A 25,463-nucleotide genomic window follows, 5' to 3' on the forward strand; every position below is an offset into this window, starting at 1 on the left:
CTTCAGAGTGGATGGCACATAGCCAGGAACAACCCTGCCTATGCCCTCAGCACTCAGCACACCACTGCTCCAGGACACCCTTGAACTCTGAACCCCACACAACATCCTCAGGAAGCCTTCTTTGACCCACACGCCTGGTCGGATCCCACTTATATCTCCCAGAGCTTCCTGTCCATTTTATTTATAGCAATGAACAAAGTTGGAGGTTGTCTGGGTGACACTCTCATCTAATGTCAACTCTCCCATTTGAAAGGAAGCTTCTCGAAAGCAGGGGATTTTGCCAGGTTTGCTTACCCTGTGTTTGAACCCCCGACCCGGCCCCAGTGTAGGGCTGGAACAGGATGATTAGCATGGATGGATGAATGGATGGTTGAAACTTTATATATGCAGCAAATCTCCCATTTACATAAAACTTAGGAGCTGACAAAGGACTGTGCCAATGACTTGAATCACCTATACAGTCCAATGAGGTAAAATTTTTGCCTTTATTTAAAAGTGGAGGAAACTGACTTTTTTCTCAACAGTAAGCTAAGCAGTTTAGTTAACTGCAGACATTTTATTTCCTGACCCCCTTTCTCAAATAGACGTTGGCAATATTAACTTGGAACTAGTGACGGAATATTTCTTGTAAGCTTCCTATTTTTAAAAGGAATGACTGAAATACTACATGGGGAAAAAATCATAGTGCTTTTTTTAAAAGACTATATTTATTTATTTGACACAGAGAGATAAGGAGAGAGAGAGCAAGAGCGCACAAGCAGGGGGAGCAGTAGAGGGAGAGGGAGGAACAGGCTCCCCGCTGAGCAGGGAGCCCCATGCAGGACTAGATCCCAGGACCCCGGGATCATGACTTGAGCCGAAGGCAGACCCTTAACCAACTGAGCTACCCAGGCACCCTGTGATTTTTTTTTTTTTTTTTTTAAGGAAAAAAACCTATCTATTTTTTAAAAATTTTAGTGAAGAAAAGGTGATCAATTTTATTAAACACTTTTTGGCATTAGATATTCTTAACTATAGAGACCAAACTGATGGGTTACCAGGGGGAGGTGGGTGGTGGGAAGAGGGAAATAGGTGACGGTGATTCAGGAGGGCATTTGTGTGATGAACACCGGGTGATGTGTGGAGATCCCGAGTCACTATCTTGCACATCTGAAACTACTATAGCACTGTATATTAGCTCCACTGAAATTCAGAGAAAAGAATTAAAAACTCAAGAAAAACTTTGGGATACAATACTAAAAAAGAATTATATTGAATTAGGAGCCTCGGGGGAGTGAGTCTCTATTTATTTTCCTTATTTGTCTCTTTTTATGTCACTTTGAGAATTTTTGTAAGTAAATCTTGCATTTCAACATCATTATTTGGTTTGTTATCAACTGTGGCCAAGGACAACCCCTCCCATAACTTAAACATTGTTTTTACATTGATCGTCAGATTGTCATTTTCATTCTTAGATTATTCAAGTTACATGGAAGTCTTTTTTTCATTTAGTCAATTGGTTGTTGACTGTTATTTTTTTCAAAGACCCTTGAGTTGGCTTTGTTTATTGACTTCCTTGTCTTGACTTCCCTCTGGTTTCTCTGTGCTTGGTCTAATTGTTTTAACTTTCCTGTTTTCTTTCAGCTTGCTACTCTAAGTAGGGCGGGGTTGCTTTATTTTGTCTCATTTTTTCTGTTTGTAACAGTGATCAGAGTTGTGCGTTGTCTTTTCCATTACTTGTAATACTTTTGTTGTTCTAAAAATATCTTCTGTTGTGACTTGGTTTTCTTCTCCTACATGAGCATGAACTAAAAGGTCATGTTTTCACGTTCAAAAGATTGGCCACCTTCTAATTCTGCTTCTCTCATTGGTTCTGCCTCTAGTTTGCCTTTGTCCTCAAATAAGATAGAGGGGATGTTTGTGTCTCCCTGCTCTTTTTCTTACTCCTTTTTCCTCTTTACTTTTCCTTCATGCTCAGAATTTATTTTAAAAAAAATATGCAAGTTCCTATCTATTTGAACACAGAATTCATTCTCCTGCCCCCCCCCCTTTGGTGATCGCTCATTTTTATGACAGTGCGTAACTCTATAATTTCTCTATTCATTATATCTTTGATCTATTGTAGTATGCTGGCATTTTTCTTGAATTTGCTTTAGTTCTTCTTTTACCTTATATTGCCCTGGGTTGGAACATAAAGATTTAACATGGTTATATTTTGGGGTTATGACCGTTTGAGCATCTTGATTACTATCAAGGAGCCTTGGTTATTTCTCTGAATGCCTTCGACACTGTGTCTGCTTTTCCCCAGCCATGGGAAGGGAACATGTTGGTCGGGTAGGAAGTGATCAGAGCATCAGGCACCTGAATCACCATCTTGGTTCTGCTACCTTTGAGTAAGTTGTCTCTTTGAGGTTCTCTTTTTCTTTTCTTTTTTTTTTTTTTAAGATTTTTAAAATTTATTTGACAGAGAGAGAGATCACAAGTAGGCATAGAGACAGGCAGAGAGAGAAGGGGAAGCAGGCTCCCTGCTCAGCAGGGATTCGGGGCTCAATCCCAGGACCCTGAGATCATGACCTGAGCCAAAGGCAGAGGCTTAACCCAGGTGCCAATCTCTGAGGTTCTTTACCTGCTAGACCTTACAGGGTTACTGTGAGGGTGAGCTGAAAAAGTGGCCACGGAAGTCTGCATGTGGGTTGCGAAGGGTCAGCGAGATGGTGTCATCATAACATCACAGCTCAATTTCCCTACAGAGGGTTTCCCTACAGTCTGACCTTGAGTGTGCCGTTGGAGGCAATAGACTGTTCCATGTTGATGGTTTAAAATGCCGTCCTAGCTTTGCTTCTAAGTTATTTTTGTGCTTCTATTTCCCATTGATCTGGTTTCTATGGTAATATTTCCTTTTGTTTGTTCACCTTAAATCAGAGTGGCAGCTAACCGCTACTAATCCTGATATTTACAGTATTTTGAGCAGACGTGCTTTTTTAGCGCTGATTACCCCTTTTTTTCTCATTTCGTCATTCATTAACTAAATCATTGAATTCATCTTCTTCCTGAATCTGGGAGGAAGGCTGACCTCCCCCTTTCTCTTCTCTCTCCCTTCCTTTACTACCTGTAATCATTCTCGGGTCATTTTCGAAACTCTCCTTTACTCTATGGAGGCTTCACAGGCTTTCCGGCCTGTTTAATAACCAATCTTACTGTTCTTTTCCTTACCTGTTCACTATATTTCTAAACTACTTGTCTCAACAGGCATCCTTTTGGCCTTTAAGAATCTGTTTCTTTCGTTTCCTTTCTTCAATGCGTGGGCCTCTGTCCATGGAATGTTCTGGGTTCTCAGGTCTTGACTTCTCCCATCTTTATTTGACTTGTTACCATCTGTATCAGTGCTCTAGTAACAAAGTAAAAATCGGTTGGCTTAAAATAACAGAGATTTACTGTTTCAAGTTTTAGAGGCTAGAGGTCTGGCATCAAAGTGGCAGTAGCAGCAAGCTTCTCTTCCCTCTGAGCTCCAGGGAAGGGTCCTTCCTTGTCTCTCCCTAGCTTCCGGTGGTGGCTGGCTGTCCTTGGCATTCTTGGGTCGTAGATCCATGACTCCAGCCACATGCTGTCTTGTCATTGCACATCTTCACATCATCCTGTCTCTGCACTTACCTGCCTTTGTGACCAAACTTCCCCTCTTCATAAGGACACCAGTCATATTACTTGGGGACCTATCTTCATGACCTCATTTTAACTTTATGTCTCCAAAGACCCTCTGTCCAATGAGGGCCACATTCAGAGGTACTGGGGGTTAGGGCTTCAACATATCTTTCATGGGAAACACATTTCAGCCCACAACACCATCCTTGTGGCCACCGCTCCATTGCCCATGGCCTGGGTCCCCCGGTCACAGTCCCCTCCGATGCACGAGTAGATGTCCGATCTCCTGCTTGTCCTTACATGCTGAATGTCCCATCTCTTCTTGAGAGCCTTTCCCTGCCTGAGCACAAGGACTTGAGCAGCAGGGTGTTTGGAAGTGTCACACCAAGGGATTCCCCCCAGGGGGCAAGGAGGTGGACACAGCAGCAGGCGCCATGGGTCGGGTCTTGTCCATTGTAGCCCTGACCTGCACAAGGAGGCTGGGACAGAGCACTGTCTCCAATGTGCTGATCCTTTGTCTAGCCAAATCCCTGTCCTCTCTGGCCTCCTCGGACAGTCGGGGCTCCCAGAGAACATTGGCAGACGTCTTCATTTGCAGGGTTTCTTTTGACTTGTTCTTCAAGCTCTTTGCCAAGTTCATTCTGTTTCAATTAGATCTGTGGGTTCTGCCATGTCTCCAGCCGTCTGGGCACTCTGACTGCTGCTTCCCACGTCAGAAGGTGGCCTCTTGGTTCTCTGGCTGGCCCAACGAGGAGAAGGCATCCTCTGCCATCATCCCAGGAATTTTTGTTTAACCACCAAAAGGAAGGCTTGGGTTTTATGTTGCCAAGGATTCACAAATACATTTTATTTATTTACTTACTTATTTATTTATTTTAGGATTTTATTTATTTACTTGACAGAGATCACAAGTAGGCAGAGAGGCAGGCAGATAGAGAGAGGAGGAGGAAGCAGGCTCCCTGCTGAGCAGAGAGCCTGATGTGGGGCTCGATCCCAGGACTCTGGGATCATGACCTGAGTCAAAGGCAGAGGCTTTAACCCACTGAGCCACCCAGGCGCCCCTTTTCTTTTAGAAGATTCTATCTCCCCCATCCTCTTTGAACATGTGTGTCTTGATGGAATGGACTGATTCTGTAAGTTGCCTCTTTGTGTCATGCCCTGGAGCTTGAGTTGGTCCCCTCAAGGGATTTACAGCCTCAAGGAGGGAAGGTTCTTACAGAGTTAGCCATAGGCCAAGGTCAAACACAGACCAACTGATAGGAACCATGAATTGGCAACACAGAGAGAAGACTGGGTTCCGCTCTGCGGGCTCTTTAGAGACTGGGAGGAGGTGAAACTGACTCTCCACTCTGGTGAGGCTGTTCCCCACCTAACCAGTGGCAGAGGCACACAGCCCCCTACCAACCCTCAACTGTCAAGGTCAAAATCCAGGCTGAAAGCATCGTAGACCCTAGCCCTTCGCTTACCAATCATCTTTCTTTGACCAGTGAGGGTTGCACTGATGTAAGTGCAAACATAAGTGGTATGATTGTGGAGTACTGGCTCCTCCACTGTGGTGGTTGAGGTCCGGTGGCTTCAAGAAAGTTTGTGTAAAGTCCGGTAATTGCCGTCCCCCCCCCACACACCGGATTGCAGCCTCCATTGCAGGACGAGGAGGTCTTTGGTACACAGAAGCACCCCAAGCATCACTCTGCTGAGCCATGCCCTTCCATACATCTAGGCCTTCCCTGATTCGGTCCTAATCGTTACCTCGGCCTCAGGAAGCATGTGTCTAGGTCAGCCCCTGTGCCTTCTGGAAGAGCAGTACTTCCTTCTCTGTTGCCTGACATTCAGAGGGCTCGTGCTTGAGGACAAACATGAGTGTGTTTCCGTCTGTTTGCTCCAGAGTGGGGGTGGGGGGGTGATTTGGCCATAGCACTGATGAATGGGGGTCGGGAGGAGGGGGTCCTCCACACCAGCTGTCTTTGATTTTGCAATTCGGCGTGCATGGCTTTCATTATGCAAGCGCTGGCTTCTCTCTCTCTCTCTCTCTCTCTCTCAGAAACTTGTTTATTGTGATCCTTCCCCGGGCTAAACACAAATAAGTAACAAGGGCTTCGTGGCTCACCCTGCTTGGTTTCCACGTCAAGTGTCCTGTCATTTGCTGAGCGGTGTGCCTGTTAACTTCCCTTCTGCCACTTTGTAAACACTCAGACACCCTGTCATGTTTGGGCCCCAACAGGAAAATCACTTTTGTCAATGAAAATTTTCAAACCAACCCAAGATGAGGTAGAAATCTCACACACATTTTTTTTCAACCGCCAAGCACAGAAATCCTTTCCCAAGAATGTCCAGACTCCAAGTGTATTGTTCTGTGTTCAGACTTCTGCTTTTGACTCCTTCTTCTGGGGCGTAAGTTTAACAGATTTCCACCCTGCAGAAATTCTGGTTGGGGGGGTGAGTAAGACCTAGAAAGAACTCTCAATTTTAGGAACTGGCGGCATCTGCTTCCTCCACTTCCCCGTGTCTGGCGAATTCGGCGGCGCACACAGCCACTCTCTTCTTCTCGATGATTTTTTTCTGCTAGAACAGTGCCCTCCAAATGAAGCAAGATGGCATTGCCATGACACAGACCCTCGTGGGAGACGAGGAGGCAGTCCGGGCACCCAAGCTTGCAGGATTGGCAGGATTTAGACAGGAGGCAGAAGGGCTGTGAATTCCAGGGGAGACACCCCAGAGCAGGGTCCAGAGCCAATGCGGGGACAGACCTGGGTGTGAAAGCAGAGACCAGCAGGCCTGCAGAAGCTCGGACCCTCAAGAGACCTCATGACACCCCCCTTCAAAATGAGGCTGGTTTTCAGGAATAGCTCTCTTAGCTCCAGGCCTACCAGCCTTGTGCTTCCCACAGTGTCCAAGCATTGCCAAACCACACACATTCCCGGGGGGAGGGTCGGCAGCTCCCCAGCCAGCCCCCCACCCCCCGGCAGATGGGCCAGTCAGTTACTGATGGTGAGGCCATACTCCCTGGGTCCCCACAGCCTACCTGAGAATCTCAGCGTCGGGTCCGCATTCTGAGCCCCGTGGTTCGTTCATGAACAGGCAGTTTCTGGGTTTCATTGACATTTTCTCCTTGGCCTTGACTCCTCTGCTCTTGGGAGCACACCCATCCCCCAGTCGCTTCTACCTACAATGAATTAACTCTGTAAGCCCTCTGCCAGCGGGGACGCAGAGGGCAAGCAGAGGGCAGGGAGGAGACAGTGAGGCAGACAGCTGGAAAGTGGCTGGGGAGACTGGCAGTGTGGGGGCTCCCCAGGGAAGGCCCTGCTTCAGGCAGACTAGGTGGGGGAGGGGGGAAGGGCTGAAGGGTGGTGACATTTTCGGGTGATCGATTGGGTTGGAGGTGTGAATGGACGGATCTAGGTTCTCAGTGGTTGGATTCTGGGCCAGTGCACAAGCATTTATTTAGTGTCTGCAGCACGCAGGGCACACTGCTGACCACCTGAGACTGTCGGTCAAGGCTCTGTGCAGCAGGTGCCCACAGGCTGGGCTCTGGACTGCCTGCTGGGGCACAGGGGATGAGCCCCAGGTCTGAGTTATCGTGGAGCAAAATCAGCAGGTGGGCTCCTATAAGGGGAGATGAGCCAGACAGAGCCCGAGAAGGTGTCCACGTCTGCTACAACTTGCCCAAGGACCCACGCAGAACTAGACAGGCAGACTCCAGGCTTGGGGCTCCTGAGGTCGAGTGCCTGCTCTTGATGGGATTATAGGCTGCAGCTCCAGACTCCCAGAACATGACAGAAATGCAAGAGGGAGACTGCAATCCGGCTCATTTCCAGTTTGTTAGGATTTTTTGATGGTCCTGTCATTTGATTTATAAGACTTTCCGTAGACATCTAAGATGTGTCTTAAAAATCAAAATCAAAACCAGCCTCCTTTTTAGCTTCCTTTTGGCTGCCGGGTCAGTCCAAGACAGATCCCCTTAGTGCTGAATGATCAGAAATGGCCACACAGGGTGAGTGGAGAGTCAGACTGTGATCTGCTCTCTGGTCCTGGGCCCGGGACCAGTGTGTGTCTCCAAGAACCCAGGAAGAGGAGACCACCAGGCCCTCGGAGGACCTTCCTTGACTGGGCACCTTCCTCTCAGCCCGCCCCTGGGTCGGCCGTCATGCTGATCCCAAGGCTCCCTCAGGAGCACACTGTCCTCCTCAGCACACAAGCCAGGGAGAATCCTGGGTCCTGAAGTGACCTAGACATCATCTGGCCCCAACCACTTCTTTAACAAATGAAAACCAACAATAACCAGACCAAGGATGATGCAATTACGAATTATAGAAAGATTAGGAAGAAGCCCATGTGGCTGGATTTGAACTGCAGGCGTCAGGATTCACTCCTGTGGAATGCAGAGCTGTGTCGGATCCATGGGCTGAGAAGCAGCGACACCCCAGCAGCAGTGGGCACACCTAGCACCCAGATTCTAGTTTCTAAATACCATTTTCTGCTCAAGGGAATCAGGGCAGATTCTGGGGCTGGGGCTTGGAAAGAAACGGGGGTGTCAGATTTTTCTAGGAAGTAAGTAAATATCCCAAACAGGTAGGAATATGTCAAAGGAGCCCCCTTGATGGGACTCCCACTGGCCAAACTGGGGGTGACCAGAGCGGCAAAAGACATAATGATAATAATAATAATTGTAACACTTAGAATAAAGAAAGAATCCATGACTCCAAAGTGATACTTAAAAGGAGCAGGGAGACCCCATTGTGTACAGAAGAATGCCAGGTAACAAATGCAGAAGGAATGGTAGTTTTAGGAAAATCACTGCTTTGTAACCATCAGCGTACTGACTGAGCCAGGCTAGGCTCAACAATGGCCACTGAAACCACTGGGTGAAATAATGTAGGAACACAAGACAGAATATCACTCAGAATATCACTCTACCTGTCCTTACAAATCACAGAGTAAAATGTACCTTTACAAAGGCGGGGGTGTGTGTGTGTCTGATGGACACTACCTTTAACAAGGGAGCGGACTTGGCATCATCAGTAGCAAAACAAGCTGACAGCAGGTGACCTATGGTGATGTTCTGTTGAGAGGACTCAGGGTTGTCTGAGATGCTTGCCAAAAATGCTTCCCTTGAATCTGAACAAGAGGGGAAACAACTAAGTAAATTCAGATTCTGGGAGTCTATGAGACTGCTGGAATGACTTGAAAAACTGCATTGCCAGTGTTGAAAAAAGACATAAGAAGCCACAAGGACTCAGGGCGCCTGGGTGGCTCAGTGGGTTAAGCCTCTGCCTTTGGCTCAGGTCATGATCTCAGGGTCCTGGGATGGAGCCCCACATCGGGCTCTCTGCTCAGCGGGGAGCCTGCTTCCTCCTCTTTCTCTGCCTGCTCTCTGCCTACTTGTGATCTCTCTCCCTGTCAAATAAATAAGTAAAATCTTTAAGAAGCCATGAGGACTCTTCTACGTTAAAGTAGAGGGACATGCAATGTGTGCTTCTGGATGGGATCCTGAATCAGGACACAAAATAGTCATAGAAGACCCTTTGGGAAAACCGGGACTATGTGGACATGGATGGTGGATTTGATAATATTGTATTGATTTCGTTTCTTGAAAATGATCAGTATATGGCGGTCAAGTAGGAAAATATTTTTGTTCTGTAGAGACACGTGCTGAAGTATTCAGGGGTGAAATGCCACGATAGCTATGATTTACTTGAAAACGCAGCAAAAAAGGAAGAATAGGGGGCCCACCAGGGGGTACAGCTAGTTAAGCATCTGAGCCTTGGTTTCGGCTCAGGTCATGATTTCATAGGTCACGGGATCGAGCCGCGTGTGGGCTCCGTGCTCAGCGTGGACTCTGCTTGGGACTCTTTCCCTCTGCCCCTTCCCCTCTCCAAAATAAATCTTAAAAAAAAAAAAAAAAGTAAAGTGTGTGTGGAGGGAAAAGAGAGAAAGCAAATGTGGTGTCAGGTTAACAGTGGAATCTAAATGAAGGGCATTTCATGTGTATTCACAAAGTTCAGCTCTTCCACGGTTCTGAAATTTTTCAAAATAAAAAAGTGTGGGGAAAGCCGTAATGACAAGGGAAGCAGCAGTAGAGTGACCTTGTCTTTTTTAAAAAAAAATCAGCTGAGGCTAAAACGTCATTCTCTTGACTCCAAATCCAACAGAGCCTCACCTGTCCGTGTCCATCCAGGTGAATGGAGAGACAAGACAGAGTCCTTCACCTCCTGGGTCCAAGACCTGAGTTTGGAGAGGGTGTCCCAGACCCCCAGACCCACGCATTCCAATCCCGGCTGCATTGCTAGAGATAAAGACCAGGCACACATCGCCATCTAGTGGCCACATAAGGAAGCATGTCTGCTGCTGCCTATTCTGAACCCAAACTTAATCCACGTTACTGCTCCCCGCCTCCCCGCCCCCTCCCCGCCCCACGCAGGCCCCTGGCTTGGTTGTTACATTTTCCCGTTGGCCAAGCACTGATTTTTTTGTTTCATATGGACTTACAGTTGCTTTGGAGAAACAAGCCAAAAAGCTGATTTCCTGCCCCCCAGAAACCGAATTGAGACCAATCGTTTGAGAATCCAGAAAAAAAGAGAAAAACCCTGCTCATGTGTATTTAACCACCACACCCCAGCAAACCACTGGCCTTTCTGACTCCCTCTTGTGGAAATAAACGAAGGCCAACCAAATGAGAAAAGCAAAGGCAATTTATTCCAAGTTTGCCGTAGCAAGGGCGTCAGCTACCCTCTCCTGCAGTTTTGGTAGAGCCATGGGGACGCTCTCTGGTGGGAGAAAAGGGAAGCCTCTGGTGTGCCCCCCCCCACCCTGGGGGGCCGTTGATGGGGAAGCTGGAGACAGCTCACGAGAAGAGAGGTTGTCCTGTGTGATTGGTTGGGGAGCACTTTGGCTTCCTCTGGCTCATTTGAGTGGGACGTGGGGACAAAGACTGGGGAGTCTGCCTGTGATTAATCAAGTCCTGGCCCTTCGGGGCTGATTGTTACAGAAGTTACTGGCCATGGTGGGCTAGCCATGGTGGTGTGGTTCCCTACAAGCCTGGCTCAGAGCGGGCTGGCTTCCTGGGCTCATTATTGTAGAGAAGGGGGTTAGTTTCCCAGGCAGGTTGCCACACGTGGCATGTCAAAGTTCTGTTTTTTTATATACGGCCTGGCCATTGTCTGTGTATTTGGTTCTTCTCAGTCTGGAAGCAGCCCATCTACAAGCTCCCAGTGTGGGGTCCGCCATATTGCAAGTGGCATCCCCTCTCAGAGGGGTCGGGAGACCCAGGTTGGGTCTTCTGACTTCTTCTCCAGTCTGGGGGAGACCCCCTCCAAGCATGGGTGGCTCTGTACAAAACAGGTGTCATTCCCGCGGATTCCGGCCCTGGAAGAGGGAACATTCATGGACCTCCCCCCCCGAAATGGGTTCCCCCTAGAGGTTGGAGAGTTGGGGAGCAAAGTTTTGCAGAGGTCACTTGTGAGATGCAGATGCAGATGGAAATAGGTACCACCCCACCCCCCCACTGCCAGCCACAAGGTGGCCAAGGTCCTGACACCCTGGGACTCCAGCTGAGATGAACAGAAACAGACAAACTCACAATTGAATAAATCATTGCTCTATTCTAAGGCGACACTGGCCCCTGGGCTTCCTGCCCGAGGGGGCTTTTCCCCTTTCTCCAAACCCAGGCTCTCTGTGTGAAGTGGGCCCACCTCAAGCTGCCCTGGGTAGATCTCGACTGGCTCATAGACATCTCCTGCCAGATCACGGAGCTGGATCTTTCTGCCAACTGCCTGGCTTCCCTCCCCTCCATCATCCCCTGGGGACTCATCAACCTCCGGAAGCTGAACCTCTCCAAGAACCACCTGGGGGAGCTGCCTGCCGTGCAGTCATCAGATGAAATCATCTGCTCCAGGTGGGCACCCGCCCCCTTGCAGGCCCCTCGGAGTGCACACGGGGACCTCCGAACCCAGCACGATCCCCCAGTCCTCCTGCTATGTACTCCTGGATCAGAGTTTGTGGTTGGAAATCCAGTTCTCTGTAAAAGGAGGGGAATTCTGCTGCCCTTACACAGTTCCGAGGAATACGGCCCCCCCTCCTTTCAAGGGGAATGCAGAGACGTCTGGGGGGAAGTGGTTTGTCTCAGCCCAACCTTATACTGTGCATGGTGGCTGTGCCCGCTGCTCACCCGAGATGTCCCCTCTTGGTTCTGCAGACGGAAATCCAAGGAGGCTGGACGTTGCCTGCCTGGGGGACACAGTGAGGCCCACGGGAGCCTGTTTTTATTTGACCTCCCAGGGACAGTGGGAAGGGCCTCCCAGAAAGAGTTTCCCCAAAAGCACTCTGGCAGTGGGTGGATGGCATGGGCAGCTCCTAGTTTCCTTTCTCAGGAGGCCTTGGGAGGAAGCCTGAGCGTGGCCCTTAGAGCTCCATGAGAAGGGGAAGGGCCTTACCTTCACTCTGTAAGGGTTTGAGCCAAGTTCAAAAGCTAAGGCTTCACTTAGAGTGAGCTAAGAGAGAATGCTGCACAGGGCACAGGGTCAGGAAGCAAGCCACAGGGAAGCCACACAAACATTTCAAGAACGAGGGCCTTCTGAGTGGGGGTCCTCAGCCAGGGCAAGCCGGGGGGGGGGGGATCCAGGTGGCTTGAAACACAGACCTGTGGCCTTCCAGCAGCTTCGAGGGCACCAGCTGACTTTGCTCTCCTCTCCTGAGAAAGGTTCGTATCCCTCCTGGTCAGTGAGACCAGGGCCCACCAAAGACACGTGTGATTTTCTTCGTCTCTGCGGGACGTGGTAACAGTTAATGGGATGAAAAGACATTTTCAGTGCACGCTCTTCAGCACTGCACGAGGGGAAATACAGAGAAACATGTCGCAGGGATGCCTTTCCTCTTTCTTCTGATGCCCTGACTGCCTCCCTCCCCAACCACAGGCTCCTCGAGATAGACATTTCCAGCAACAAATTGCCACACCTTCCACCGGGATTCCTGCACCTCTCCAAACTCCAAAAACTGACAGCTTCCAAAAACTACTTAGAGAAACTGTTTGAAGAAGAAGGTGGTACGTTGTATCATCGGCGCCCTGACCTCAGTCGTCGTTGAGTTCTTGACCGCGTCTTCTTACCACATCATTATTTTCTTTTTCCCCAGCCACTAACTGGATCGGTTTGCGGAAGCTGCAGGAACTCGATATTTCTGACAATAAGTTGACAGAACTCCCTGCACTTTTCCTCCACTGCTTCAAGTCCCTCAGTTTTCTCAACATCTCCAGAAATAACCTGAAGGTGTTCCCAGATGCCTGGGCCTGCCCTTTGGTGAGTATTGTACCAGAAATCAGGAAAGGCCAGTCAAGCCAGCATCTCATGTGCACCGGAGCTCTGGTCAGGGCTCTGTCTCACTTCCTCCTCTTGGTGACCAGGTTGGGTAGCAGCACTGCTGTTCCCTTGTTACCACTCAGAGGTGTCACTGGGCATCGAGCCCCTGAGTGTCTTAGGCGACTCACCTGTAAGCCAGCCCTGCCTCCTCTACTCCCCCCACCCCAGGCCCAGCTCCCGGCTCGAGATTCCTGCCATAACCCCCCATAGAACTTTCCACCGTTACAGTTCTGCCCCAAAGCGGGGTGGGGGTGTGGTTCCTTTCCATGAGCTGTGAAATAAAAACAAAGAAGAGAAGAAGAAATAATTCGCCTCCACCTCCCTGACAATTAAATGGTGTTTTTGTTTCTGGGGAAGTTTGCTTGTTAAAACAGATGAGCCGGCCTAAAGAATATTTATGTGTTATTGCTGTTGGTTTCAAACCAAGAAACTCTCCATCGCTCGCATGCGCTTTCTGGCTTCCACAGATGTGTGCGGGAAACCCGCTTGTCCCTAGATCTTGATCCTGAATGATGCCGTTATTTCCAAGGACAATGGGCCAGATGTTCTGGAATGAAGGGATGGGGCAGGAGCCACCTTGGTCTCCCTCAGGAAACCGTTCCCGCCCCTTCCTTGGAGCAAGGACAGGAACAAGGGACATGACAGTTTGTAGCCTCGTAACCGTGTTGTATTTATAACAGAGCCTTAGCTGTCGAGTTCTGATTTTTCACATCAGTTTTGGAAAAGGTCTTTCACTGCACTTCAAAAGCAAATTAATATCTCCTTCTGTTTCTCGTCAAACTCCTAGAAATGTTGTAAAGCATCCAGAAACGCCCTGGAATCTCTACCGGACAAGATGGCTGTCTTCTGGAAAAACCACCTGCGGGATGTGGATTTCTCAGAAAATGCTCTCAAGGAAGTTCCCCTGGGGCTTTTCCAGCTTGACGTAAGTAAGCCTCATGGCCCTCTCTTTCTCATTGTTGGCTTTTGTGAGGAAATCAGTCCACGTCGCTGTACAATCTGTTGGCTTCTCCTGAGCTTCTGAAACAAAAAAAAAAAAAAAAGAAAGAAAGAAAGAAAGAAAAAAGGTTCAACTCTCAAAATTGTGCATGTTTATGAGCATAGATTGAGAAGTGAGCAGCATGAAAACAGCTCTGTGAGGGGAAGGGAGAGCACAGGTTTTCATCCTCCAGGATGAAAAGCATGAGCATAGCCCCACAGCCCTGTCTGGCCTTCTCTGGCCTCTTTTGGGACCCCCGGGTGCCCACCCCTCCCCCACTCCCCCAAGGCCTACCGGTGTGCAAAGCTGAGGGAGCACCGTGGGGCAGGGTCTTCTTGCCCACCTCCCTCCCCAGAGGTGGCAGAACTGGAATTCCTGGGGCTCAGAACCTTCCTTGGCTGGGAACCCAAGAAAGTGCCTTTTTCCAGACCCCCATGTCTTCCCGACCCAACCACCTGGAGCTGCTTTCCTGTCTTAGGTGCTTTGCTGATCCGTCTCTGTTTTCCCCACTTGGACAGGAGCCCCAGAAGGCGAGCGTAGCTCGTGTTCATCTCTTGGCACCGAGGGCTGCCCCGCCTCAGGGCCTGACTAGCATGGGCTGAAGGCACCCGGGCAACCCGAGGCAGAGCACACCTCGGCCCCCCTGTCCTGCCACACTGACCTCATGGGCCCCCACAGATTCTCGTGCCAGGAGAAGCACAGCTTCCCCTCGTGTTCAGGGACCCCTAAAGGGCCAGGAAGGTACCTTTCAACTGTGTGTTCTCAGGGAGCAGGGCCATCGAGTCTCAGGCCCCGAGGCATGCACACATCAAGCGGGACCCTGGTAGGTGAGGGCGTAGGTCACTGCTACCCACAGAGGCCCCCCTGGCCATGAGTTGAGTCCCCTGCTCTGGGTCGGTTTCCTCATTTCACTCCAGCCGTGTGCTCACTGGGTTTTCTGGTTTCCACTGAGGCCAGAAGCAGGAGATCCTGAGGGAAAGAAGGTTGCCCAGGACCTTACCACTTGGCCCTGTGGGACCTTGTGTTTGCTCACGGGTCTCCCCCTCCAGATGGGGTCGTGGGAGGCCCTGCATGACCCCAGGGTTCTGGGGCTTGGCGCGTGCACGGCCCTATGAGACATTCTGTGACAAACCGGTTGTGACGGTGGGGAAGTCCTGGGCCCTCCCTTGACATGGGAGAGGCGACGGCACGGGGTAAGGAGTACAAAGTGGTGGGGGAGCCCATTCGCACTCCTGAGCCACGGCCACTGAGGACAGGAGAGTCCGTGTCCCTGGGAAAGGTGTTGAGAAAGGTTGCAGGGTGCCCCCTGTGCGCCCACTAAGGTAAAATATGTGACAAGTCCAAGGACGGAGCTTGTTCCCTGCAGTTCCTGGTGGGCGACAGAGGGCCCGTGGCCAGGGAGTCAGCAGGGGGCACCAGGTGTCCCGGCCACCCTCCCCTGCCCAGGGCATCACCTGAGGAGGTTATAGGAGGCAGGGGCGCCCCACAGTGTGCTACAGTCCCTCCCCCGTGGGATGCCTCGGCCCCCAGGACCCTTAGCATTGGCCACTGCTTCCCAGACGGGCCCATGCGTAATTGTCACTCTTCAGAGGGCCCAACACTGAGACGTACTTGTCCTCCTTTCGTTCTGGAATAACTGCCTCCCATTGATCAGGAGGGACGGACCATGTACAGACGTCCTGTTTGCTGCGTTAGGTATAATCTTGCGAGTAAGAGCCTTTCTTTAGCCCGACACTATTAGAATCTTCGCGAAGGCGAATCGGTTGTCATCATTTTGCTGCATTGTCTCAGGGAGCTGACCCTTCTCCCTGTGGTGTTTGATGGTGTCTCTGCATCTCTCTCTCTCTCTCCAGGCCCTCATGTTCCTGAGGTTACAGGGAAACCAGCTCGTGGCACTGCCGCCTCAAGAGAAGTGGACCTGCAGGCAACTCAAAACCCTGGATCTTTCCAGAAACCAATTTGGCAAGTAAGCATGGAGGCTCTGGCAAGTTCCAGAATGCATGTGTGACCTCAGTCCGGCAGCCCCATGGGCCGGTGTCTCTGTCGGTTTGTCAGGGCGGCTGTTACAGAGCGCCGCAGGCCTGGGAGGGGCAGGGGGGACTTAAAGAGGAGACGTTTATTCCCCCCACATGCCCGGAGGCGGGAAATCCAAGGTTAAGGTGACAACATGGCTGGTTTCCCCTGAGGCCTCTCCCCTGGGCTTACATAGAACCGGCTTTTCCCCGTGTCTCTTGTGGTCTTCCCGCTGTGCATGCCTGTGTCCAAATCTCATCTTAGAAGAACACTAGTCAGACTGGTTTAGAGCCCACTCACATGGCCTCATTTTAACTTGTTTACTTCTTTAAAGACCTGCCTCCAATTACAGTCACATTCGGAGGTCCTGGGGGTCAGGACTTCAAAACATAGGGGCACCTGGGTGGCTCAGTCGGTTAAGTGTCCGCCTTGGGCTCAGGTCACGATCCTAGAATCTTGGGATCGAGCCCCACATCTGGCTCCTTGCTCAGCGGTGACTCTGCTTCTCCCTCTCCTGCCCCTCCGCTTGTGTGCTCTCTCTCTCTGTGACAAGTAAATAAATAAAATCTTAAAAAAAAAAAAAAAAGACTTCAAAACATAAATTGGAAGGGGAGTCACAATTCACCTGTGACAGCATCCTTCCATTTCTAATTTTTAAGGGCTCCTGGAAGATCTTCTCACATCAGCCTAATCTGTCATTCTGTTCTAAAGTTTTAGCCAAAAAATGCACCTCCATTAAATAAAAGTCAGTCCCAGAGCCGTCTAATAAAAGATGAAAATCTGGGAATGAGCACAGCTTGCCTTTGGGGTCCTGGAGACCAGCCTCCCAATTTCACTTGCTGAAGCCCACTTCTTAGCAGGACTTGACCCCCAAAAGGGAACCCCCACCTTCACCCCCACCCTCACCCCCACCCCCACCCCCAGGTGATAGCGACTGGAATGGGCCTTCTTGGCAGGCACAGAAATGCTCCCACCTGCCTGTAATGGAAAACTCAAGAATGGAAATCACCATTGGCCATGCCAGCATTAGATCACCTCCTCTGGACATTTTTTTCCCCAAAGACTTCAGAGCATAATCAGTGCGATTAGTAGGCAAGGTCTGTGCTTACGTAGTAGCTGCAGGGACCCAGACACCTTCCTGATGGAGTGTTCTCCCTTATATCCGCATGGCTCGGCATTATATAGTCACAGCAAAAATTGTCACGGTCTCCTCAATATCTGATTGTTTTTTTTTTGCCCCTGCAGAAATGAAGACGGACTGAAAACAAAGCGTATTTCCTTTTTCACCACCAGAGGGCGCCAGCGTTCTGGGACCGAGACAGGTGTGTGTCCATAGGGGCAGAGGAGACAGCCGGGCGGGCAGTTCCCTGCTCCACCACCGGGGGTCGCCCTTGCACGGGGTTTTCCCGGGAAAACCTGGGCGCGCCCTGGGCCTCATCAGACCCGTTTGGCCTGCATGTACCCTGAAACCTTCTTTCCTGCTTGCAGTCCGATGAGACTGGTCGCTATATGTGTGGATAGCTCTGTTGTGAGTGAGCACCGCCGAGAGATGGTACACCTGTTAGTGCCCTTCTGTAAGGCTCATGGCATGGGGTGTGGCTTGGGGTTCCCCCATTTGCAGATGAAGAAGTGGAGGCCATGGGGTTGCAGCCAGTTCAGGCTCCCGTAACAGAGAAGCACAGACTGGGTGGCTGAGATGCTGAAAATGTATGCTCTCACAGTTCTGGAGGCTGGAAGTCTGCGATCAGGCTCCTTGTGAGGGTCTTCTTGCTTTGTTCTCAGAGGGAGACAGACAGACAGAGCAAGCTCTCTGGTATCTCTTCTAAAGGCACTAGTGCCCTCATGGGGACCCTCCCTTCATGACCTCATCTAAACCTAATTACCCCCCAAAGGCTCCAACTCCAATCATCATCACGTTGGGTAGACTAGGTCTTTGGCGGGGGGGCACAGTCCAGTCTGCAGCACAGGGGCTGACTCACTTGCCCAGGTCATGTGGCTGCTCAGTGACAGAACCAGGTGTCATCCCAGCACTGTGGGACCCCAGCACTGTGTGACTCCAGGCCCACGGTTAGGGAGAGCAGTAGTACCATGAAGTCCTTGCGGCCATACTATAGCAGCTGATGAAGGCCTCGTGGGAACACAGCCCCACAGTCCTGGCCAGCCTGAGTGTCTGAAGGGACTTGGCCTCGTCCTCCAAACTCATCAGAAACAGGACTGTTGCTAGAGTGTTCTGACTGGTCTCACAACCAGGCCAGATCAGCCAACAGTATTCCAGGAAAGCTACTTCTTCTCGTTCATTGTCTTCTGGGAGGTATGGGGGAAGGTGTGGACCTGTCCCTCGAGCTCCTCAGCCAGCCCTCTTTTTTAACCCAAAAGCGAAGACTTGTAAAGCCAGTTATGCTCACAGAAATATCCCTCAAGACGCTGTCCCGGAGAACAGGAACCAATATTTAGGTCATCCTCAATGTCACATAACTTTCTTCTTTGGCTCCATGTCTGTTGGCAAAGCGCTCTTTTAGTACAGGTGGCGTAAGACGGGGATGAGAAATGCCAGAGGCCAAGACACATTTGCAGGAGGTGGACCTAAATAGTCTGTCCACCTGTTACACTTCTTAATGACCTGATATGTGTGTTTATACATACGGTATCCATACGCATCATTCATGAATGAGTGTGTACGGTTTTTCACGTGTGATTTAAAAATAACAGGGAACAGACCTGAGTACATAATAGGAATTTAGTATATGACAAAGAGGGCATATCAGTTTAGTGGGGAGGAAACACGCTTAATTGTTTTAATAAATACTGTGGTGTACTTGCCTGTCCAGTGGGAAGGGGAAAGTGACCACGCTGGATTCCCTACTTTACCTCTACTGCAAAAATGTGCATTTCAAAAATGTAGATTTCAGATTTAAACAAAGAAGAAAAAGAAAACTATAAACATTTAAGATAATATAGGTAAAATTTGTGGATGGAGAAGTCCTTTAAAACCTAGGTGGGGAATCCAGAAGTCACTAGAAAAAGACCAAAACCTTGGGCTTTGTAAAAATTGAAAAGTCTTGTTCAGTAAAAGGCATCATAAACCGAGGCATGATGCAGACAGACTGAGAAGGAATATTTTCAATGCAAATCGTTGCGACACAAATTGGCTTAAGTCCCTGATACACAAAGACTGCTTACAAATTAATTTTTTTAAAAGGACAACACAATTGGAAAAAAAAAAAAAATAGGGGAGGGCAATGGGTATAAACAGTTTGCAGGAAAGGAAATCCAGATGGCCCAGAAACGGATGAGAAGGCCCCAAACCACACTCATGGGGACATAGCATGAGGAATTTCATAACTCATTCTTTTTTTTTTTTTTTTAAGATTTTTATTTATTTATTTGACAGATATCACAAATAGGCAGAGGCAGGCAGAGAGAGAGAGATAGGGAAGCAGGCTCCCTGGCAAGCAGAGAGCCCGATGTGGGGTCCGATCCCAGGACCCTGAGATCATGACCTGAGCCAAAGGCAGAGGCTTTAACCCACTGAGCCACCCAGGCGCCCCCATAACTCATCCTTTTTAAAATGCGGGGCCTTAGGACTTTGGAAACTGAGTCCAAACATAGGGATTTGACTGGAAGGAAGGATACACACTTTCTTCTCATTGACGCCGAAAGGGTATATTGCCCGTGGAAAGTGTAGCTGGGGAATGGATCTCGGTCAGGCTTCTGTTACTGTCTTTTGAGCCTCGTGAACTCGAGTGGGTCAGAGAGGTGTCTCCAGGATGGAAATGCAGAAGGGCAAGAGGAGGTAGGGCCCAGCACTCAGTGGGACCAGACGCTTCCTTGCGAAGCCGCCAGAGTGCAAGGCCAAAGGCACACCACGAAGAAACACGACAGGAGCGTGTACTAATGTTCTGGAAAACGGCTTTGCCGGTGGCCAGCTGGAGCCCGTCTGGGAAGCCAGGTGAGGAGGCCGCACCCCGTGGAAGTCTCCCTGGCAGAGGTAGGTGTTGGCTTTGGCCCTTGACAAAGGCCTCTTGAGTTTGTCCATTTCGTCTCAAAAGTAGAGGCCTACCCCAGCATGAAAAGAAGGGGACCCATTGCAAATTCTTCCCCCGGGGGGCTTATCCTCCAGGGGGGCCGCTGATCCTCGGGAAAGGAATGACCTGTAAAAGCTAACTTGTCTGCCGATGAATAGTAAAAATTCCAAGGAGATTTGTGTACAATGAAGTAGCCCTACTTGCGCGGTGGCCTCGTCCAAAAATAATTTGGACAGCCGTTTTTACGGTAAAACTCAGACCAGCAGAGTCATAAATAACTTAGGAACGATTACAGTTCATAAATACTTCGAGCTGTGCTCTCCCAGGCCCGTCGCCGCTCGGGGCCAGTGGCTCTGTGACAGGTGCTGCCCCTGCAGTAGTAATTCCTTATTCCATCCGCCCGCTACTTACGGAGGCTTCATAAACACCGAGGGACGACCTGAAAATCAGAAAACACAGAGGCCAGGTGTTCTGAGTGTGTTCTCGGGGAAGAAAGTGAGCCTTTCTTCCTTCCTGTGCACGTATGTTCCTTCGGTGTGCGTCGGGGCAGGCTAAAGTGAATCGTTCTTTATCATTGGGGAGAAAATGTCCTTTTGAACATTTTTCTTACGTTCAAAGCCATCTTTAAAAGTCTGTGGCACCTTCGTTACACTCCAGGAGGCACTGCTCTGACCGCCCCCACTTCCCACGGGGGCCCGCTGGGCTGGTTTTCCGGGCGCCGATTTTGGGATTCTGTTATCGCCTCTTCTGGAACATTCTCAGATGCCAAGTTACCCCATTAGCATTGATACCGCGGGTGACACGTGTGGAGAATTGCCAGAGCGAAGGGAGGAAGTTGTGATCAAGGGCAGGAAAAGTGGCTCCAGCCCAACAAAAGAATCCCGGCTTCTCTATCTTGCTGGGCTGGCAGAGGGCTGGGGGAGAGGGCTTTGGGGCTGTCTTTTATCTTGAGTTCTGGGAGCTGGAGCTGAAAGGCACCCTTGCGGGCATGGAGTCCTGCCCCTCCTTACCAGGGAGGATAAGAGATTTGGAGATTTTGCTGAAACCTAAGCCTCTGATCCCCCAGTGTGTGAGTCCAAGCTCCCGGCCCCAGTCACTCTCGGCTCCCACGCTCTGTTGCCCGAGGAAGGAACACCTATATGACACCATCTCAATGGGAATCCCATAACTAACCCCATTCAAGAAGTCACTTAAACACTAGAGAGTTGGCTGGCTTTTCGGAGAGTGGCATCTTAGGAAGCATAAAAACCAAGCCCACTGTTTTATTTATGCTTAGGGAGCATAAAAACCAAGCCCATTTGCTAATGGATTGGCTTTTTTTTAATTGAAGATGTGTCCGCCGTAAAAAGAATTTTTGAATGGTATCAAATGGTGTGGCATGAATATCCAGTCTCCTAGTCACTCCCCTCCCCAGAGACAGTGGTGGGGTGCGTTACCGTTATGTTTGTGTCTAACATCCGTGTACACGCATGTATGCCTGCGTGTGCTCACATGCCTGTAGCGGCGTATAACATGCACACACGTGTGGTGCGTGTGCACATACCTGTGATGTCGTATGCCTGTGGCCCACATCGCGTAATATCTTTATGCGTATAAAATATATATGTGAAATGTACATAGGGCACGGGCTGTGCGTTTGCTCCCACGCCTGCACACACCCGTTTTCAGCTCACCAGTAGCTGTTGAGTGTTGCCTCACCCCCACACGTAGACCTGCCCCGTGCTTTGCAATAATTATATATTATCCCTGTCGCTCATCAGCTGCCTCCCTGGGGGTGGGGAGGGCTGTCTTCTGTCTTTGCTGTTACAAACAGTGTGCCCGGGAGTGTCCTGCCCTTACAACCTGGCCACACACGTGCAGGGATGTCTGCAGGACCAGCCCCTGGAATTAGAACCCCTCAGTCAGGAAGATGAGCACCTTACTCAGGTCAACTTGCCAAAATGCCCCCCAGAGGCTGCTGCCAGCTAGCACACCCGGGTACCTTCCATGCCATGCCAGGATGGTCCAAAATCCCCTGCCAACAGCCCCTCTGCTTTGGCATCTCTTTGCAGCGGGGGTGCTGGAATTTCCAGCCTTCCTAAGTGAGTCTTTGGAAGTCCTTTGTCTGAACGACAATCACCTGGACGCTATCCCTCCCTCGGTTTGCCTCCTGAAGAGTTTATCAGAGCTCTACCTGGGAAAGTGAGTACCCGGCCGGCAGGAGGGAGGCTTAAGTGTGCTTCGGTCTCCCATCTGAGGACGCAGACCCTGGGGGCGGGGGGGAGGGGGAAGGAAGCCATCTATGTACGGGGAGGCAGCAGGGGGACTTTGAGAACCGGACTTCGTCAAAGAGGTGGGAGAGGGAAAGGCAGGGGCCGTGATGCCTGATGCCTTCTGTCCTAATGAGAACTGCTCAGTCCTTCATCCTTCCATCCGCCGATTCCCCCTACCGCCGGGCACCACTGGGGGTGCAACGTGAGAAACAATGAAAATATCAATTCTGTTACGTTGCCTTTCTGAGAGGAGACACTGATAATCTTTATGGCGTCATAATCGATAGAAGAGAGAGGATGTTGGGGGAGGAAATCTGGTTCTAAGCCACGGGGCTCTGCAGAAGGCAGAGCTGGCTTTCCAGCGAGAAAGGCTTCGGAGTTCACTGTCTCGACGGATCGCTCGAGATGTTGGGCTTGGGGTACAGGGCCCAGAGGCTGACAGCCTGCCGCGTGCACGCCTGCATGTAGTTCTTTGTGTCCTCCTGCGGTGTGTGTGTCCCCTCAGCAATCCTGGCCTCCGCGAGCTCCCGGCGGAGCTGGGGCAGCTGAGCAACCTCTGGCAGTTGGACATCGAAGACCTGAACATCACCAACGTGCCCGCGGAGATCAAAAAAGAAGGTAGGCTTTCCAAGGCAGCACCCCTCCCCACCCCAGCTGCCCCAGGAAGAGAGGACTCGAGTCCAGTCATTAAGGACCTGGGCCAGAAGCAGCTTCAGCTCCCGTGGTTGGGCAGGTGCAGAGAGATGACCCAGAAAGTGATGGCGTCATTGTGCTGCAATTAACCACGTGATGAAACTATGATTCTGTGGGCGGGAATGATACCCTCTTTAGGTCCTTGACTTTTGGACTCCACTTTTGGGGTAATTATGACCGCAGCTTCGCTGCATCGTCCAACCCAATCGCCCTCTCCACGTCCCCCATTAGAATATGTGGAAAGCGTTCCTTCAAGACAGGATTTTGTTTCCCAAGAGCTGCGAGCATGTTCACGTCCATACGTCAGCAGCGTCTACCTTCCCTGCTCTGTGATTTTTTCCCAGGCCCCAAAGCAATGCTGTCTTACCTGCGCGCTCAGCTGCGGAAAGCAGAGAAGTGCAAGCTGATGAAAATGATCATCGTGGGTCCTCCGCGCCAGGGCAAGTCCACCCTCCTGGAGATCTTACAGACGGGGAGGGCCCCCCAGGTGGTGCACAGCGAGGCCACCATCAGGACCACCAAGTGGGAGCTCCAGAGGCCAGCTGGCTCGAGAGCCAAGGTCAAGGATGGTCGGCGTGCTGAGTCCCCATGGGTGGGAGGGAGATTCCCGGGGCCCCTTCTCTCTCCCCTCTCCAGAGAGCCTGGGATTTTCACAGCCTGGAGCCTCGGGCCCCGGATATTTACAAGGGCCGCTGTCTGCCGTCTCAGACCAGCTCCTGCCAAGGCTGGTGAATAATTTCTTAATAATTTCTTCACATGATCTCGTGGTGGTTCTGTTATAGTTAAATGGAGGCTTCGGGCCAGTGGTTCTTATTCTTGGCTGTCCATTAGGTTTCTCTGATGGGCATCTAAAGATAGCATTGGCCCGGCCTTGCCTCTCCTGGCCCTAAGGATGGCATTTCAAAGCGTCCAGAGTAGCTGTCCCCAAAAGCAGAGAGCAAACTGCTATCATAGGCAGCAAGACACAGCTCACCTGCCCCTGATGGGGAGGCTGAGGGCGCCCTGGGATGAATGTCCATCCCCGTGGCCACCGACTCCCACCCCAGGTTCTGAAAAGTCCAGTTCTTAAGCCCTATTTAAAACGAATCCTCTGGCAACCCCATTAATCATCTTGTTTTCTGTTCCGTATGAGCCAAAGGAAAAGGAACATGGGCTCACCCTGGAATTGGGGGAAAGAGCCTGCGGAAGAGCTGGGGGGGGGATAGAGCACAGCAGGAGTGCTTAGCTCTTTTTCCCAGCTCAGGGAAGGAAGGCACCCCCATCACGCCTCCCTTAGCTGCCGCTGTATTTGTGGTCACGCGGAACCACACCAGGACCCGGGTGCGAGGAGGCTGTTTAGGGCAAAACCAACGGGCCTTGGGGCCAGAGGCTGCACGATGGCCCCCCACGGCCCCCAGCACAGGGCCGACTAGAAACAGCTTCCCTTGCAGAGTCTTCTGTACAAGATCGCTTGCCAAGTCAGGCTTTCTAAGCTCGGGTCATTAAGCATTTAAGCTATATATTTTAGCAGACTCAGACACCGGTTCTCTAGAGAGCAGAGTTCCGCCTGGTAGTACCAGAACCACCACTCCTCCCCCCGCAGAACTCCCCAGGAGCGAATCTCACTAACTCATGTCAGGAGGCTCTTAAAAGCCGCCCAGGATCTCTGGATTCTCTCCTGCTTCATTTTGTTGGGATTTGTTTGTTTGTTTTGTTTTGTTTTGTTTTTGTTTTTTGAGCAATTACTCAGTATCACTTTCTTCCAGCCGGTCTTCAGCAAATGATTATCTGAGGTCCTAGGGGTGAATGGCCGTTTCCATCTTTCCTGTTCCTCGGCCCCCACTTCCTTTCAGCCGGCGCTATAATTTCCCCTCCTTTGTCAAGGGACCACCAGCACCTGATCTCTCGAATGTGGGGGCCCGTCCCTGCCCGTGTGTCTGGGCCCTCAGCCAGTTGAGAACAGCTGTGTTTTCACTCCTTTGCAAAAGCAGGTCAGCACGCCTTGTCTCGGTGGCCAGCGTGCTACGTCGTGGAAACGACCCTTTGCTGCAGAAAGTTGCCGTCTTTTTGCTCGGGCCAGACTCTGAGCTCACAGGATGATAGAGAAACCACCGTTTACACAGCCTTTCCCGGCAGCACAACAGCTAATATTTTGTTTGATTCCCACGATGGGGCAGCTTCCCATCACCCTCAGGGGGTGGCTTCCCATCATCCTCACTGGGCGCCACGCTCTGCCCAAGTCCTCCGCCGCGCCCTCGCACAGATGGAGGTTAAGCCTTGGCGTGAGCACCGTCAGCCCCGGGGGTTCCCTCTAGCAGGAGGTCTAACCGTCTACTGCAGAGACAGAGACACGACCGTGTCCCCAGTGTTCCACAGACATAGGTGAATGCAAACACCCTAGCCTGCAGGCACCCGCCGTCCAGGGCCTGGCCCTGTGCTCTGTGAGCGGTACATAGAAGCTTCCAGAAGTCCCACCTCAGCACTGCTGGGTCCCTTTCCCTCGCTTGGGTTCCTTGATTCCCAAGAGAGACGAGCCCTTCCATGGCTGTGCCTT

At 50.8% G+C, this 25,463-nt stretch overlaps 1 protein-coding gene across 4 annotated transcripts in view; it reads left to right on the forward strand.

Moving 5' to 3' along the window:
• The window catches only part of LRRK1 (leucine rich repeat kinase 1), a 121,877-nt gene that overhangs the window by 61,067 nt on the left and 35,347 nt on the right, over positions 1-25,463 (forward strand). For all 4 annotated transcript variants that reach the window (XM_059180165.1, XM_059180167.1, XM_059180166.1 and 1 more), the window contains 9 exons: positions 11,283-11,509; positions 12,528-12,655; positions 12,745-12,908; positions 13,756-13,893; positions 15,801-15,913; positions 17,206-17,282; positions 22,037-22,166; positions 22,743-22,855; positions 23,275-23,489. In XM_059180165.1, the coding sequence (XP_059036148.1) occupies positions 11,283-11,509; positions 12,528-12,655; positions 12,745-12,908; positions 13,756-13,893; positions 15,801-15,913; positions 17,206-17,282; positions 22,037-22,166; positions 22,743-22,855; positions 23,275-23,489 (1,305 nt within the window). The remainder of the gene's footprint in view (positions 1-11,282; positions 11,510-12,527; positions 12,656-12,744; positions 12,909-13,755; positions 13,894-15,800; positions 15,914-17,205; positions 17,283-22,036; positions 22,167-22,742; positions 22,856-23,274; positions 23,490-25,463) is intronic.

The sequence above is a fragment of the Mustela lutreola genome, chromosome 7 (genome assembly GCF_030435805.1).
Source record: "Mustela lutreola isolate mMusLut2 chromosome 7, mMusLut2.pri, whole genome shotgun sequence".
In the NCBI taxonomy this organism is placed as follows: domain Eukaryota; kingdom Metazoa; phylum Chordata; class Mammalia; order Carnivora; family Mustelidae; genus Mustela; species Mustela lutreola.